Source organism: Salmo salar, chromosome 15, assembly GCF_965601325.2.
Source record: "Salmo salar chromosome 15, fSalSal1, whole genome shotgun sequence".
Taxonomy (NCBI): Eukaryota; Metazoa; Chordata; class Actinopteri; order Salmoniformes; family Salmonidae; genus Salmo; species Salmo salar.
The window spans coordinates 2595800-2609694 of NC_138305.1; the positions used below are offsets into that span (position 1 = coordinate 2595800).

General features: G+C 46.5%; 1 protein-coding gene across 15 annotated transcripts in view; it reads right to left on the bottom strand.

Moving 5' to 3' along the window:
• LOC100195738 (calcium/calmodulin-dependent protein kinase type II subunit beta) overlaps positions 1-13895 on the bottom strand; it is a 222652-nt gene that overhangs the window by 143306 nt on the left and 65451 nt on the right. For 11 of the 15 annotated variants that reach the window (XM_045695280.2, XM_045695278.2, XM_045695303.2 and 8 more), the window contains exons 7-13: positions 9062-9164; positions 8448-8531; positions 8020-8114; positions 3839-3961; positions 3413-3496; positions 2183-2225; positions 716-811 (exon numbers count right to left, since the gene is read on the bottom strand). In XM_045695280.2, the coding sequence (XP_045551236.2) occupies positions 716-811; positions 2183-2225; positions 3413-3496; positions 3839-3961; positions 8020-8114; positions 8448-8531; positions 9062-9164 (628 nt within the window). The remainder of the gene's footprint in view (positions 1-715; positions 812-2182; positions 2226-3412; positions 3497-3838; positions 3962-8019; positions 8115-8447; positions 8532-9061; positions 9165-13895) is intronic. The other 4 variants (XM_045695285.2, XM_082961536.1, XM_045695306.2 and 1 more) reach the window with 1 other exon arrangement.

Here is a 13895-nt window from a genome sequence, read left to right on the forward strand (position 1 = left end):
TAGTTCCCAATCGTTTAGCTTTTACAGTTGAAGCCCCAACCTAGCATCTTCTACAGTGTTAACCATGCATCATACCCCCCCCCCCCCCCCCCACCCCCCGTTAGAGCGCATGCACCAGTCCAGTCCCCCATGCAGCATTCACTGACACCCAGTGGGCCGTTCCATCCTTGCAATGACAGGGAGATCTTTTCCCGTGTCATTCTGCAACAGAGGAAAAATAGAGAAAAGAGGAGAGCAGGGGAACAAGGGAGGAAACTAAGAGCTGTTAGAAAAGAGGGAGATGAGGGTGGAATTGAAGAGGTATGGAATGGTGGGTTAATAGAGTTACAGGAGGTCATAAAGAGAAAGAGAACAGAGAGAAGAGAGACCAGAGAGAGAGAGAGGACAAAGACAAGGTTTAGTTGGGTCAGGCATGCTCCACTGTGCTGTTCTGCGCTGTGAAGGAACAGAGAGATGGAGAGCAGTAAAAGGAGGAGGAGGAGGTGACGGGCACCGCAGCCGCCCAATCAGAGTGGAGAGAGGGAGGCCAGGTGGCCAATGAGGTGTGGCGATGGAATAGCACTGGGCCAATGAGCGATGGAGGTGGCATGCTAGGTGGAGGGAGGATGAGAGGGACGGACGGACGGAGGAGAGAGGAAGGGAGGATAGGGGGGAGAGGGAGGGGGGAGAAAGAGGGAGGAGGGAGGGGGGTGACGCCCCAGGTGTGCCAGTCTACCTTGTTCCACCAGCCCACCGGTGGTGCTCGCCGCCGCTGCTGCTGCTGCCGCTGCTGCACTGACACTGATTGGAGCGGTGGTGGAACGAGCGCCCACTGTTAGTGTCCCACATACCCACAGTAACCAGGGAAAGAGAGGGGGGGGAGGGGGGTTGGAATAGTAGAGAGAAGGGCAGAGGAGAGATGGGAGGGATGGGGGTAGAGGGAAGGAGGAAGAGGAGAAACGGAGGTTGGGGGATAGAGGGAAGCAGGAAGAGGAGAGACGGAGGTTGGAGGATAGAGAGAAGGAGGAAGAGGGCAGAGAAGAAAGGAAGAGAAGGAAACAGATATGGCTAATTAGTCCAAAAGAGAAGAGGATTAATAACACACAGAGAAACACACAGAGAAACACAATGCAACACAATATCACAAAGAACATTACACGTTCTACAAATGTAGGTTCCGTTCTTCCACACACATCCTCATTGATCCAATACCCAACTGGAACAGTTCATGAGGGTTAGAAGGAGATGTCTTCTCCGAGCCATATCTGTTAACTTCTCTTCCTTTCTTTTCTGCCCTCTTCCTCCTTCCCTCTACCCCCAAACCTCCATCTCTCCTCTTCCTCCTCTTCCTCCTCTCTCATCTCTCTATTTCACATCCTACTCTCTCTCTCCTGCCACTATCTCCCCCTCTTTCGCTTGTCTGCTTTTCACACACATCTCTCTCTCATCCCTTCCTCTCATCCATCGTTCTCCTGTCTCGCTCTTCCTATCTAATCCATCACCCTCTCTTCCCTTGCGCTCTCATCCATCTCTCATTCACCCATCCATTTCTCTCTGTCTCTCTCTCCCTCTCCTATCTCTTGGTCTCTCTTGGTCTCTCTCTCTCTCTCTCTCATCCCTCTCTTTTCAGTGACTCATCCCTGGATGACCTCACTCTAATATTGGCTCCTCTTCCTGAGGAGATGAGGGTGTTGGAGTGGTGACATGGCAGACCGGTGTGTGTGTGGATACAGCCGACAGTGTTTTGCTTTATTTGAGTAGATGTTCACCTCGGATCATTTGATAATTTGCAGTTACGAACAGAGTGACTCATGTTGACTGAAGCACCAACCACCCAGACTGGTAGACACACACACAAACACGCCTGCGGAGACAAGCCCTGCTGCTTGTATAACATAGAACAAGAGTTGCATAGGTTCCTGGAGACAATGTTCACATTTTCTACCGGACTCAACTTGTCATCAAAATCACAAGTATCCACCATCCTGACAGCTTTCAAAAGCATGTCTTCAAATAGATGCCACACACTGCAGACATCTCTTATCACCGGAGGAAGCAGGTCTCAGGAAGGAGGAAGCAGGCCGGAGGAAGCAGGTCTCGACACTGATCTGATGTCCGTCTGGTGTTTTAGGAGCTGTGTAAGCTTTAAGCTAGAGACTCTGGGTCTAACTGTAGGTGTGGGACTGGTGACAGAAACACTTACCAGAGAAGTTCCGGGAAACCAGCATAGCAGTGAGAACGGCCCCCTGAGAGAGGAGAGAAGACGAGAAGAGATGAAGAGAGGAGAGGAGGACAGCCCTGACAGACAGATACAGAATCCCCTGACAGACAGACACAGAATCAACTGACAGACAGATACAGAATCCCCTGACAAACAGACACAGAATCTCCTGACAGACAGACACAGAATCAACTGACAGACAGACACAGAATCAACTGACAGACAGACAGACAGACACAGAATCTCCTGACAGACAGATACAGAATCCTCTGACAGACAGACACAGAATCAACTGACAGACAGACAGACAGACACAGAATCTCCTGACAGACAGATACAGAATCCTCTGACAGACAGACACAGAATCAACTGACAGACAGACACAGAATCAACTGACAGACAGACAAATAATCCCCTGACAGACAGACACAGAATCCCCTGACAGACAGACAGACAGACACAGAATCCCCTGACAAACAGACACAGAATCCTCTGACAGACAGACAGACAGACAGACAGACAGACAGACAGACAGACAGACAGACAGACAGACAGACAGACAGACAGACAGACAGACAGACAGACAGACAGACAGACAGACAGACAGACAGACAGACACAGAATCCCCTGACAAACAGACACAGAATCCTCTGACAGACAGACACAGAATCCCCTAACAGACAGACAGACAGACAGACAGACAGACAGACAGACAGACAGACAGACAGACAGACAGACAGACAGACAGACAGACAGACAGACAGACAGACAGACAGACAGACAGACAGACAGACAGACAGACAGACAGATACAGAATCCCCTGACAAACAGACACAGAATCAACTGACAGACAGACAAATAATCCCCTGACAGACAGACAGACAGACAGACACAGAATCCCCTGACAAACAGACACAGAATCCCCTGACAGACAGACAGACAGACAGACACAGAATCCCCTGACAAACAGACAGACAGACAGACAGACAGGCAGACAGACAGACAGACAGACAGACAGACAGACAGACAGACAGACAGACAGACAGACAGACAGACAGACAGACAGACAGACAGACAGACAGACAGACAGACAGACAGACAGACAGACAGACAGACAGACAGACAGACAGACACAGTATCCCCTGACAGACAGACAGACAGACACAGAATCCCCTGACAGACAGACACAGAATCCCAGAGTGAGCAACAGACCTTAAGTTTCCTCCTGGCGTTGAATTTCTTCAGGCACTCCACTGTCTCCTGTCTGTGCATCATGGACGCCACTGTAGAACGTTGCTGAGAGAGAGAGAGAAAAAGAGAGTGAGCGATATCGAGAGGGAAAAAGTAATGTCAAAGATTGAGGAAACTAGTTGGAAAGCTTTCTGTGATCACTGAGGATGTTATCTCTGTCAGCTGCATTTTAGTAGAGATGTTTGTAGACGTTTGTTTGGTTGCATGCTTGTGTATCCATCTGTCTCTATCTGACGTGTGTGTGTGTGTGTGTGTGTGTGTGTGTGTGTGTGTGTGTGTGTGTGTGTGTGTGTGTGTGTGTGTGTGTGTGTGTGTGTGTGTGTGTGTGTGTGTGTGTGTGTGTGTGTGTGTGTGTGTGTGTGTGTGTGTGTGTGTGTGTGTACTTACGCAGACCCATGGGTGTTTGAGGGCCTCCTGGGCGGTGATCCTCTTGGCAGGGTTGATGGTCAACATCTGGTTAATCAGGTTCTTAGCCTCTGGAGTGACTGTGTCCCACTCTGGAGAGGGGAACTACACACACACACACACACACACACACACACCACACACACACACACACACACACACCACACACACACACACACACACACACACACACACACACACACACACACACACACACACACACACTCCTGGATTGTCTACTTGTCTATGTGGTTCTCTATCATTGGGAAGTATTTCAGTTGTAATCAATGCGTTTCTATCAGCAACGTTCCATCTGAACAGGTCCCAGGTGAGTGGAATCTCTGGCCGATCAGTTACAATGAATGATCATTAAACTAAGTACCAGGGAAACAGGAATGAAAGCAGACACTACAGCCAGCTGAAGCCTTGACGCTCAACAGTCTTCGTAAATTTCCTGGTTCCTCCACATGAACCTGTGTTCATAAACGTGGTGTGAAAGTTGACTATCTGTTACTATGACACCCTCTTCACTGAGATAAAGGGCTCTATTTTCGGCTGCCCTTAAGGACGGCGCTTGTGTCAAACACACGTTCGTTTTCAATTGACCTGTTAAAGCCAGCGCTCTGCTATTTTCCAACTGTTGTGCAATGATTTGTGATTTCCCTGTCTTATATCAGCTTGTGCTCTGATGGGAGGGGTGGAAATACTTGACGTGTGTCCTTAGAAACGTAATCCAAAGTGCTCATTTCAGGCAGCTTTGGTAGGGATCTTTAGGACCAACCAACAGCTGGTTTTAGTGGTTAGGTGGTTGGTTACGGCATGAATTATAACAGTGGAAACACAGCCTATCCAGCCGTGATGAACACTGCCCATATGTCCATAGAACAAGAGTAATGTGGTTTTGGTGACTGTCTACTTCATATTTAGAAACCAAAAAAACGAATGTTTTTTTCCCCATTTGGTTTTATTTTATAAAAAAACAGGCACAGCCTCCTCTCCTCTCAATGAAGGCTATTTTCTTTTTGCAATCAAGTAGGCTAGCCAAGACCGTCGATGAAGGGTTTGGCTCGTGAGACTGCTGGGAAATAAATCTTAATCACCAACACTTTAAGATCAAGTTTAAGAGGAGCAAAACTTTGAACTGACATTCTCTTTTTACACTATATATACAAAAGTATGTGGACACCCCTTCAAATTAGTCGATTCGGCTATTTCAACCACACCCGTTGCTGACAGGTGTATAAAATGCACACAACCATGCAATCTCCATAGACAAACATTATAATGGCCCGTACTGAAGAGCTCAGGGACCTTCAACGTGGCACTGTCAGAGCATGGCACTTTTCCAACAAGTCAGATCGCAAAATGTCTGCCCTGCTAGAGCTGCCCCCGGTCAACAATAAGTGCTGTTATTGTGAAGTGGAAACGTCTAGGAGCAACAACAGCTCAGCCCCGAAGTGGTAGGCCACACAAGCTCACAGAACGAGACCGCCGAGTGCTGAAGTGCGTTCCAAACTGCCTCTGGAAGCAGCGTCAGCACAAGAACTGTTTGTCAGGAGCTTCATGAAATGGGTTTCCATGGCCGTGCGGCCACGCACAAGCCTAAGATCACCATGCACAATGTCAAATATCGGCTGGAGTGGTGTAAAGCTCACCGCCATTGGACTCTGGAGCAGTGAAAGCGCTTCACCATCTGGCAGTCCGACAGACGAATCTGGGTTTGGCTGATGCCAGGAGAACTCTACCTGCCCCACTGCATAGTGCCAACTGTAAAGTTTGGTGGAGGAACAATGGTCTGGGGCTGTTTTTCATGGTTCAGGCCCCTTAGTTCCAGTGAAGGGAAATCTTAACCCTACAGCATACAACAACATTCTAGACAATGCTGTGCTTCCAACTTTGTGGAATCAGTTTGGGGAAGGGCCTTTCCTGTTTCAGCATGACAATGCCCCTGTGCACAAAGCGAGGACCATATGGAAATGGTTTGTCGAGATCGGTGTGGAAGAACTTGACTGGCCTGCACAGAGCCCTGACCTCAACCCCATCGAACACCTTTGGGATGAATTGGAGCGCTGACTGCAAGCCAGGCCTAATCACCCAACATCAGTCCCGACCTCACTAATGCTCTTGTGGCTGAATGGAAGCAAGTCCCCGCAGCAATGTTCCACCATCTAGTGGAAAGCCTTCCCAGAAGAGTGGAGGCTTTTATAGCAGCAAAAGGGGGGACTAATTCCATATTAATGCCCATGATTTTGGAATGAGATGTTGGACGAGCAGGTGTCCACATACTTTTGGTCATATAGTGTATCTATATATTGTGGGCAGGTAGGTCCAGTGGGGGTTCTAGACCATTTCAACTGGGGGGGCCAAGCTGGGGCCAGTTGTACTGTTAGAGGGGCCAGTTACATTAGACGTTATTGTTGTCATATCGTTTTCTTCACTGCATTGCAGGCAAAAGACCATGTTCATAATCATTAGTGTTCCGCGTTGCCACTGTCTAATAACGGATGTAAAAAAAGAACGATAGCAAAAATTTGTTATGTAAAAATAATTTCATACTGCACATTTAGGGGGGCCACAAGGGGGTCCAAAATTGTTGTCACAGGGGCATTGCCCCCCCCCCCCCTGTTATCTTTTGGCGTAAAACCCCCTCCATGATGTAGGCAACATGTGTCCATGCCCATCATGAAATGAGAGATGAGAACCTCGGTGAATATACTGGTGAACCTCGTATTTCAAAGTTATTTTCCTATAACAATTGCATGGTTTTCCATTTCATATCGGTAAAAACCCCAAGCCCTCCATAGGCTACCCTTACCCTAGACCTACTATAACCCTTACCCTAGACCTACTATAACCCTTACCCTAGACCTACTATAACCCTTACCCTAGACTTACTATAACCCTTACCCTAGACCTACTATAACCCTTACCCTAGACCTACTATAACTCTTACCCTAGACCTACTATAACCCTTACCCTAGACCTACTATAACCCTTACCCTAGACCTACTATAACGAAGGATAAGTCACAGAAATGTTATGATATCATTATATTTATTAATTGTTGTTGAGAAAAAACAACCAGATTGATTGTTTTTCATAAAATGTTAATAAAACCAAAACTTTTAGAATGATTCACTGTCTTCAGTGGTGCACATTACTACTTCTGGAGACGTGTGGATGGGATCTGTAAGATGGTTCCAATATGTCTATAAAACACTCTATTGGGGAACAGTATAACGCTGAGGGGACATTATCCCTTTCTCTTTACATTGGATCTCTGTCCAGCTACTGTGAAAGGATGTGCGTAAAACCCTTGATCGTCATAAAAGACCCGTAAATACACAACTTGAAGCAACCGTATATTTCGCCATGGAGCACATTCTGATTGGCCAGTGAGGGGGCAAGCCTCAACACACCCACAACTGGTTTATTCATCAAAACCCAGCCCTTTCGAACCACCGCTCTGTGCCGATGGATGTGAAAATAGCAAAACTATTTCTGACACACACCGAACCTATAGCGCTACCAGCAGCGTTTAGATTTACCATAACGTTAGGTTTGTTTAAATACAGCTCAAAGTATCATATATAAATAACATAGAAACAAATAAATATATACAGTTGGGTTGGGGACAGAAAATTGACAGCAAGCGAGCTGGAATAATGTATCTAAACATCATAGCTGTTAAACATCATACTGTACAGTTCTGTCCCGAAAACGTTTCCCTAAGATGGGACTAATGTGCTCAAGGTAGGCACTTTCCTGCTCCTCTGAAATATAAATGAGGTGATCTAGTTATGTAAGGCGGACTTCTAAAAAAGAAATGGGGGAAAGCGAGAAAGGAGGTGGGAGTGGGGTGAAGGATAGACAAGAAAGGGAGAGAGGGAAGGGAAAGGAAGGTGAGGTGTTGAGAAATAGAGTGTAAAATAACAGAGGAGAGGAGAGGAGAGGAGAGGAGAGGAGAGGAGAGGAGAGGAGAGGAGAGGAGAGGAGAGGAGAGGAGAGGAGAGGAGAGGAGAGGAGAGGAGAGGAGAAGAGAGGAGAGGAGAGGAGAGGAGAGAGAGGAAGAGAAGAGGAGAGGAGAGGAAGGAGGGGGGAAGAGAGGAGGAAGGAGGAGAGGAGAAGTGAAGAGAGGAGAGGAGTCTGCGTTGTCCACTCACATCGTATGCCCCAGCTTTGATCTGTTGGTACAGTTTGTGCTGGTCCTCATCCCAGAAGGGAGGGTAGCCCACTAGCAGGATATACAGAATCACCCCTGAGACAGAGCCACACACACACACACACACACACACACACACACACACACACACACACACACACACACACACACACACACACACACACACCACACACACACACACACACACACACACACACACACACACACACACACACACACACACACACACACACACACACACACACACAGTCAGAGACAAACACAGAATCAGCATTTCTATATGAACATTTAATGTGTGTGTTTGTGTCCAGTCGTTTGTGTCTAGGTGTGTAAGCATGTAGACTTGTGTGTTTGTGCCAGTTTGTGTCTGCTCTGAACAGTATGTGTGTAAACGTGAGCGATGCTCACCGCAGGCCCAGATGTCCACAGGTTTGCCATATGCCTCCTTCCTCAGTACCTCAGGGGACAGGTATCCCGGTGTACCAGCAAATCCTGCAGCACAAACACACACACACAGAGCACACAATTCATCACTCAAAGCTTCACAGTTATTATTCCCACGTGGGATGAATTAAGGTTTGAAAACATGTTGGTGTGGTGTACAGATCTAGGATCAGATCATAGTCTACAGTCAGTATAACAGATCTAGGATCAGATCGTAGTCTACAGGCGGTATCACAGATCTAGGATCAGATCGTAGTCTACAGGCAGTATCACAGATCTAGGATCAGATCGTAGTCTACAGGCGGTATCACAGATCTAGGATCAGATCGTAGTCTACAGGCAGTATCACAGATCTAGGATCAGATCGTAGTCTACAGGCGGTATCACAGATCTAGGATCAGATCGTAGTCTACAGGCGGTATCACAGATCTAGGATCAGATCGTAGTCTACAGTCAGTATCACAGATCTAGGATCAGATCATAGTCTACAGGCGGTATCACAGATCTAGGATCAGATCGTAGTCTACAGTCAGTATCACAGATCTAGGGTCAGATCGTAGTCGACAGTCAGTACGTACCAAACCAGGCTTGCTGATCTCCTTGTACCTCGATGGCCAGGCCAAAGTCGGCCAACTTGACGGCAGCATTCTTGCATTTGCTGGCTAGGAGCAGATTCTCTGGCTGGGGGGAGAGGAGAGGGGCACTAAAGGTTAATCCTGTTTTAAACTATAAGACAGGGGAGACGGGGGAGAAAGGGGGAGACGGGGGAGAAAGGGGGGACAACAGACATACAGACAACACTCATGTATGTAGGGTGTGGGGGGAGGGTCGTTACGCATGCACCAACATTGACAGGAAACACACACTGGTGCAGCACATGAAAACACACACATTCACACACACCTGAACACCTAGGCTACATCAGTAATGACTCACACACACATATTGTGCAAATACACACACACACTCCACACTTGCATGCACCTTAATGTGCATTTTATTGTAAAGCGAATTACACTTACATAAATGTTGTAACACAGTATGATGCAGCCAATCTTTGTCCTAGGGTGCTCTGGGCTGTGATTTAGGGTATAGGGGTTTGGGCTGTGGTGTGTGGAGTTGGTGCTCCTCTCTCTCTCTCTCTCTCTCTCTCTCTCTCTCTCTCTCTCTCTCTCTCTATCTGTATCTCTCTCTCGCTCTGTGTCCCAGATAGAACAGCCTCATTATTCTCTGTCAGGGGGGGACTCTAATAATGGGCTGCTATCCCCCCTGGCCCCTGCTCTCTCTGTCTGTTTCGCTCTCTTGCTCTCTCTGTCTCTCTCTGTCCCTCTCTCTCTGTCTGTCTCACTCTCTCTCTCTCTCTCTCTCTCTCTCTCTCTCTCTGTTCAACCTCAACTCTGGACCACGAAGCCAGTTCCACTGCATTTTTTCATTGTTCCCCTCTAATCAAGGACTGATTTAGACCTGGGACACCAGGTGTGTACAATGTATTATCAGGTAGAACAGAAAACCTGCAGGCTCCGGACCTCGTAGGGTAAGAGTTCAAGAACCCTGCTCCATACAAAAGAAATGTGGCAGCCCTATTCCCTTCCCTTAGTTCCCATCACTTTGTTGTTTGCAGATCTGAAGGGACTGGATAGGTGTAAGGCTTGCTGTATGGTGGTGTATCTAGGCTGTTATTATTATCTACTTATCTACACTGAACAAAATATAAACAACATGTAAAGTGTTGGTTAAATTGTTCATGAGCTGAAATAAAAGATCCCAGAAATGTTCCATATGCACAAAAAGCTTATTTCTCTCAAATGTTGTGTATTTTGTTTACAATTTGTTTACATCCCTGTTAGTGAGCCTTTCTCTTTTGCCAAGATAATTCATCCACCTGACAGGTGTGGCATATCAAGAAGCGGATTAAACAGCACGATCATTACACAGGTGCACCTTGTGCTGGGGACAATAAAAGGCGACTTTAAAATGTGCAGTTTTGTCACACAACACAATGCCACAGATGTCTCAAGTTTTGAGGGAGTGTGCAATTGGCATTCTGACAGCAGGAATTTCCACCAGAGCTGTTGCCAGATAATTCTATGTTAATTTCTCTACCATAAGCCGCCTCCAGCATCATTTTAGAGACTTTGGCACTACATCCAACCGGCCTCACAAGCACAGACCACATGTAACCATGCCAGCCCAGGACCTCCACATCTGGCTTCTTCACATGCGGGTTCATCTGAGACCAGCCACCTGAACAGCTGATGAAACTGTGGGTTTGCACAACCAAATAATTTCTGCACAAACTGTCAGAAACCGTCTCAGGGAAGCTCATCTGCGTGCTCGTCGTCCTCACCAGGGTCTTGACCCGACTGCAGTTCGGCATTGTAACCAACATCAGTGGGCAAATGCTCACCTTCGATGGCCACTGGCACGCTGGAGAAGTGTGCTCTTCACAGAGATATCGTGACGAGATACTGAGGCCCATTGTTGTGTCATACATCTGCTGCAGTCACCTCATGTCTCAGCAAGATGTTGCAAGGATCTGTACACAATTCCTGGACGTCCATGGCCTGCTTACTCACCAGACATGTCACAGATTGAGCATGTTTGGGATGCTCTGGATCAACGTGCACGACAGTATGTTCCAGTTCCCGCCAATATCCAGAAACTTCATACAGCCATTGAAGAGGAGTGGGACAACATTCGACAGGCCTCAATCAACAGCCTGATCAACTCTATGCGAAGGAGATGTGTCGCGCTGCATGAGGCAAATGGCGGTCCCACCAGATACTGACTGGATTTCTGATTCTGGCCCCAACAGATGCATAACTGTATTCCCAGTCATGTGAAATCCATAGATTAGGGCCTAATGAATGTATTTAAATTGACTGATTTCCTTACATGAACTCAGTAAAAATCGTTTAAATTGTTGCATGTTGCATTTATATTTTTGTTCAGTATACATAGCTCTACATCGCTCCACATAGCTCTACATAGCTCTCCAATGTGCTAATAAGGGCTTCTGTAACTTTTCTTTCACCTAGCTAATGCCATAAGATCAACACAAATTCTCTTTCCGTCTTTGTACCCTGAGTTCTCCGACATAAAAACTATCTACAGTACCTCGGCCCAGACACACCTATAAGGGTGTAAGGCAGGGTTCCCCAACTGGCGGCCCACGGACTGAATTTGGCCCGCAGTTGATTTTATTTGCCCCCACAATATTTCGGCGCAAAAACATTACTACAAAAATGTATTGTTGGACATAAAAGACTGTAAAAACACCAGCAAATCAGCTCCAAGTGACTTTAATTTTGGAAATCAGCTCCAAAGTGACTTTAATTTTGGAAATCAGCTCCAAAGTGACTTTAATTTTGGAAATCAGCTCCAAAGTGACTTTAATTTTGGAAATCAGCTCCAAAGTGACTTTAATTTTGGAAATCAGCTCCAAGTGACTTTAATTTTGGAAATCAGCTCCAAGTGACTTTAATTTTGGAAATCAGCTCCAAAGTGACTTTAATTTTGGAAATCAGCTCCAAAGTTAATTTAATTTTGGAAATCAGCTCCAAGTGACTTTAATTTTGGAAATCAGCTCCAAGTGACTTTAATTTTGGAAATCAGCTTCAAGTGACTTTAATTTTGGAAATCAGCTCCAAAGTGACTTTAATTTTGGAAATCAGCTCCAAGTGACTTTAATTTTGGAAATCAGCTCCAAAGTGCTCACACACATAGAGAGATAACGTACTCTATATGGGACTGTATACAAATGTAAGCAAGGTTTGAAATTATTACGTTTTAGTCAAATATCATATCTGTTTGGGCTTCTTGCAATCTATTTCCAGTCTACAAATGATTTGTAATTAAGTTTCTTGACCATCCACTCAAGAAGAAAAACATTGTCCCTCGGCTGAATCTAGTTGATGATCCCTGGTGTAAGGTATAAACTCTGACACCATGTTAACAGTGTCAGTGAATCCCCTGCATTGCAGTAGCTCATGTCATTGCAGTAGCTCATGTCATTGCAGTAGCTCATGTCATTGCAGTAGCTCGTCATTGCAGTAGCTTGTCATTGCAGTAGCTTGTCATTGCAGTAGCTTGTCATTGCAGTAGCTTGTCATTGCAGCCTGTCTTCCTCTTTATCTTTCATTATTATACACCCTCTTCTCCTTCATCACTCCCTTAGTTTCCACCCTCTCCTTCTCTCCCTCTCTTCTAGCCTTCGCTCGCACTCTCTCCTCCCTTTCCTTCTCCTCGCTCTACCTCTCTCCTTACTCTCCTCTCTCCCTCCCTTCCTCTTCTCTCACACTCCCTAACTCTCCTCTCACATAGAGAGCAAGGGAGAGAGAGGGAGAGAGAAAGAAAGAGAGACAGCTAAAGAGAGAGAAGAGAGATAAAAAGAGAGGGAGAGAAGGGAGAGATAGTGAGAAGGGAGAGATAGTGAGAAGGGAGAGATAGCGAGAAGGGAGAGATAGTGAGAAGGGAGAGATAGCGAGAAGGGAGAGATAGTGAGAAGGGAGAGATAGCGAGAAGGGAGAGATAGCGAACAAAAAAAAGCTAAAGAGAGAGAAATGGAGAGATACAGCAAAAGAGAGAAGGAGAGAGAGACTATAAGCCTGAGGCAGTAGCCTTCCTTGGTGTCATCACTCTCTCAGGCCTATGATTCAGGGTTTACTCATTTGTAAGGAGAAAGTTCAAACTTGCCAACACTGCAGTGTTAGGATAATCCCTGCTATGATTGTGGGTGGAATTCAGATTAACCACAAGCTTCCAATGAATAAGTGGACAGGCATACAATATCCAGGCCACGCACATAAACACATATAAATTCACCACGCGCAGACAGACAGACAGACAGACAGACAGACAGACAGACAGACAGACAGACAGACAGACAGACAGACAGACAGACAGACAGACAGACAGACAGAGACAGACAGACAGACAGACAGACAGACAGACAGACAGACAGACAGACAGACAGACAGACAGACAGACAGACAGACAGACAGACAGACAGACAGACAGACAGACAGACAGACAGACAGACAGACAGACAGACAGACAAAGACAGACAGACAGACAGACAGACAAAGACAGACCGTCAAAGACAGAAAGAGACAAATAGAGACAGACAGAGAGGCAGACAGTCAGCCTGTCTCTGCATAGCTCTGTGCAGCAACACACAAATCCAGGTCCTTTCTTCCTTCTTACACACACACAAACGCATGCATGCACGCATGTAAACACACACATATACACACACAGTGTAGCACAAGCTGCTGGTTGGTAAATAAGTTAGGTGAGGGAGAGTGAGAGAGAGTGAGAAAGGGAGTGAGAGAGTGAGACGGAGAGAGAGACCAAGAGAGAGCGAGAGCGAGATGTAGGAGCTGCTGCAGCATTCCAGACTGGGCTCTGCTC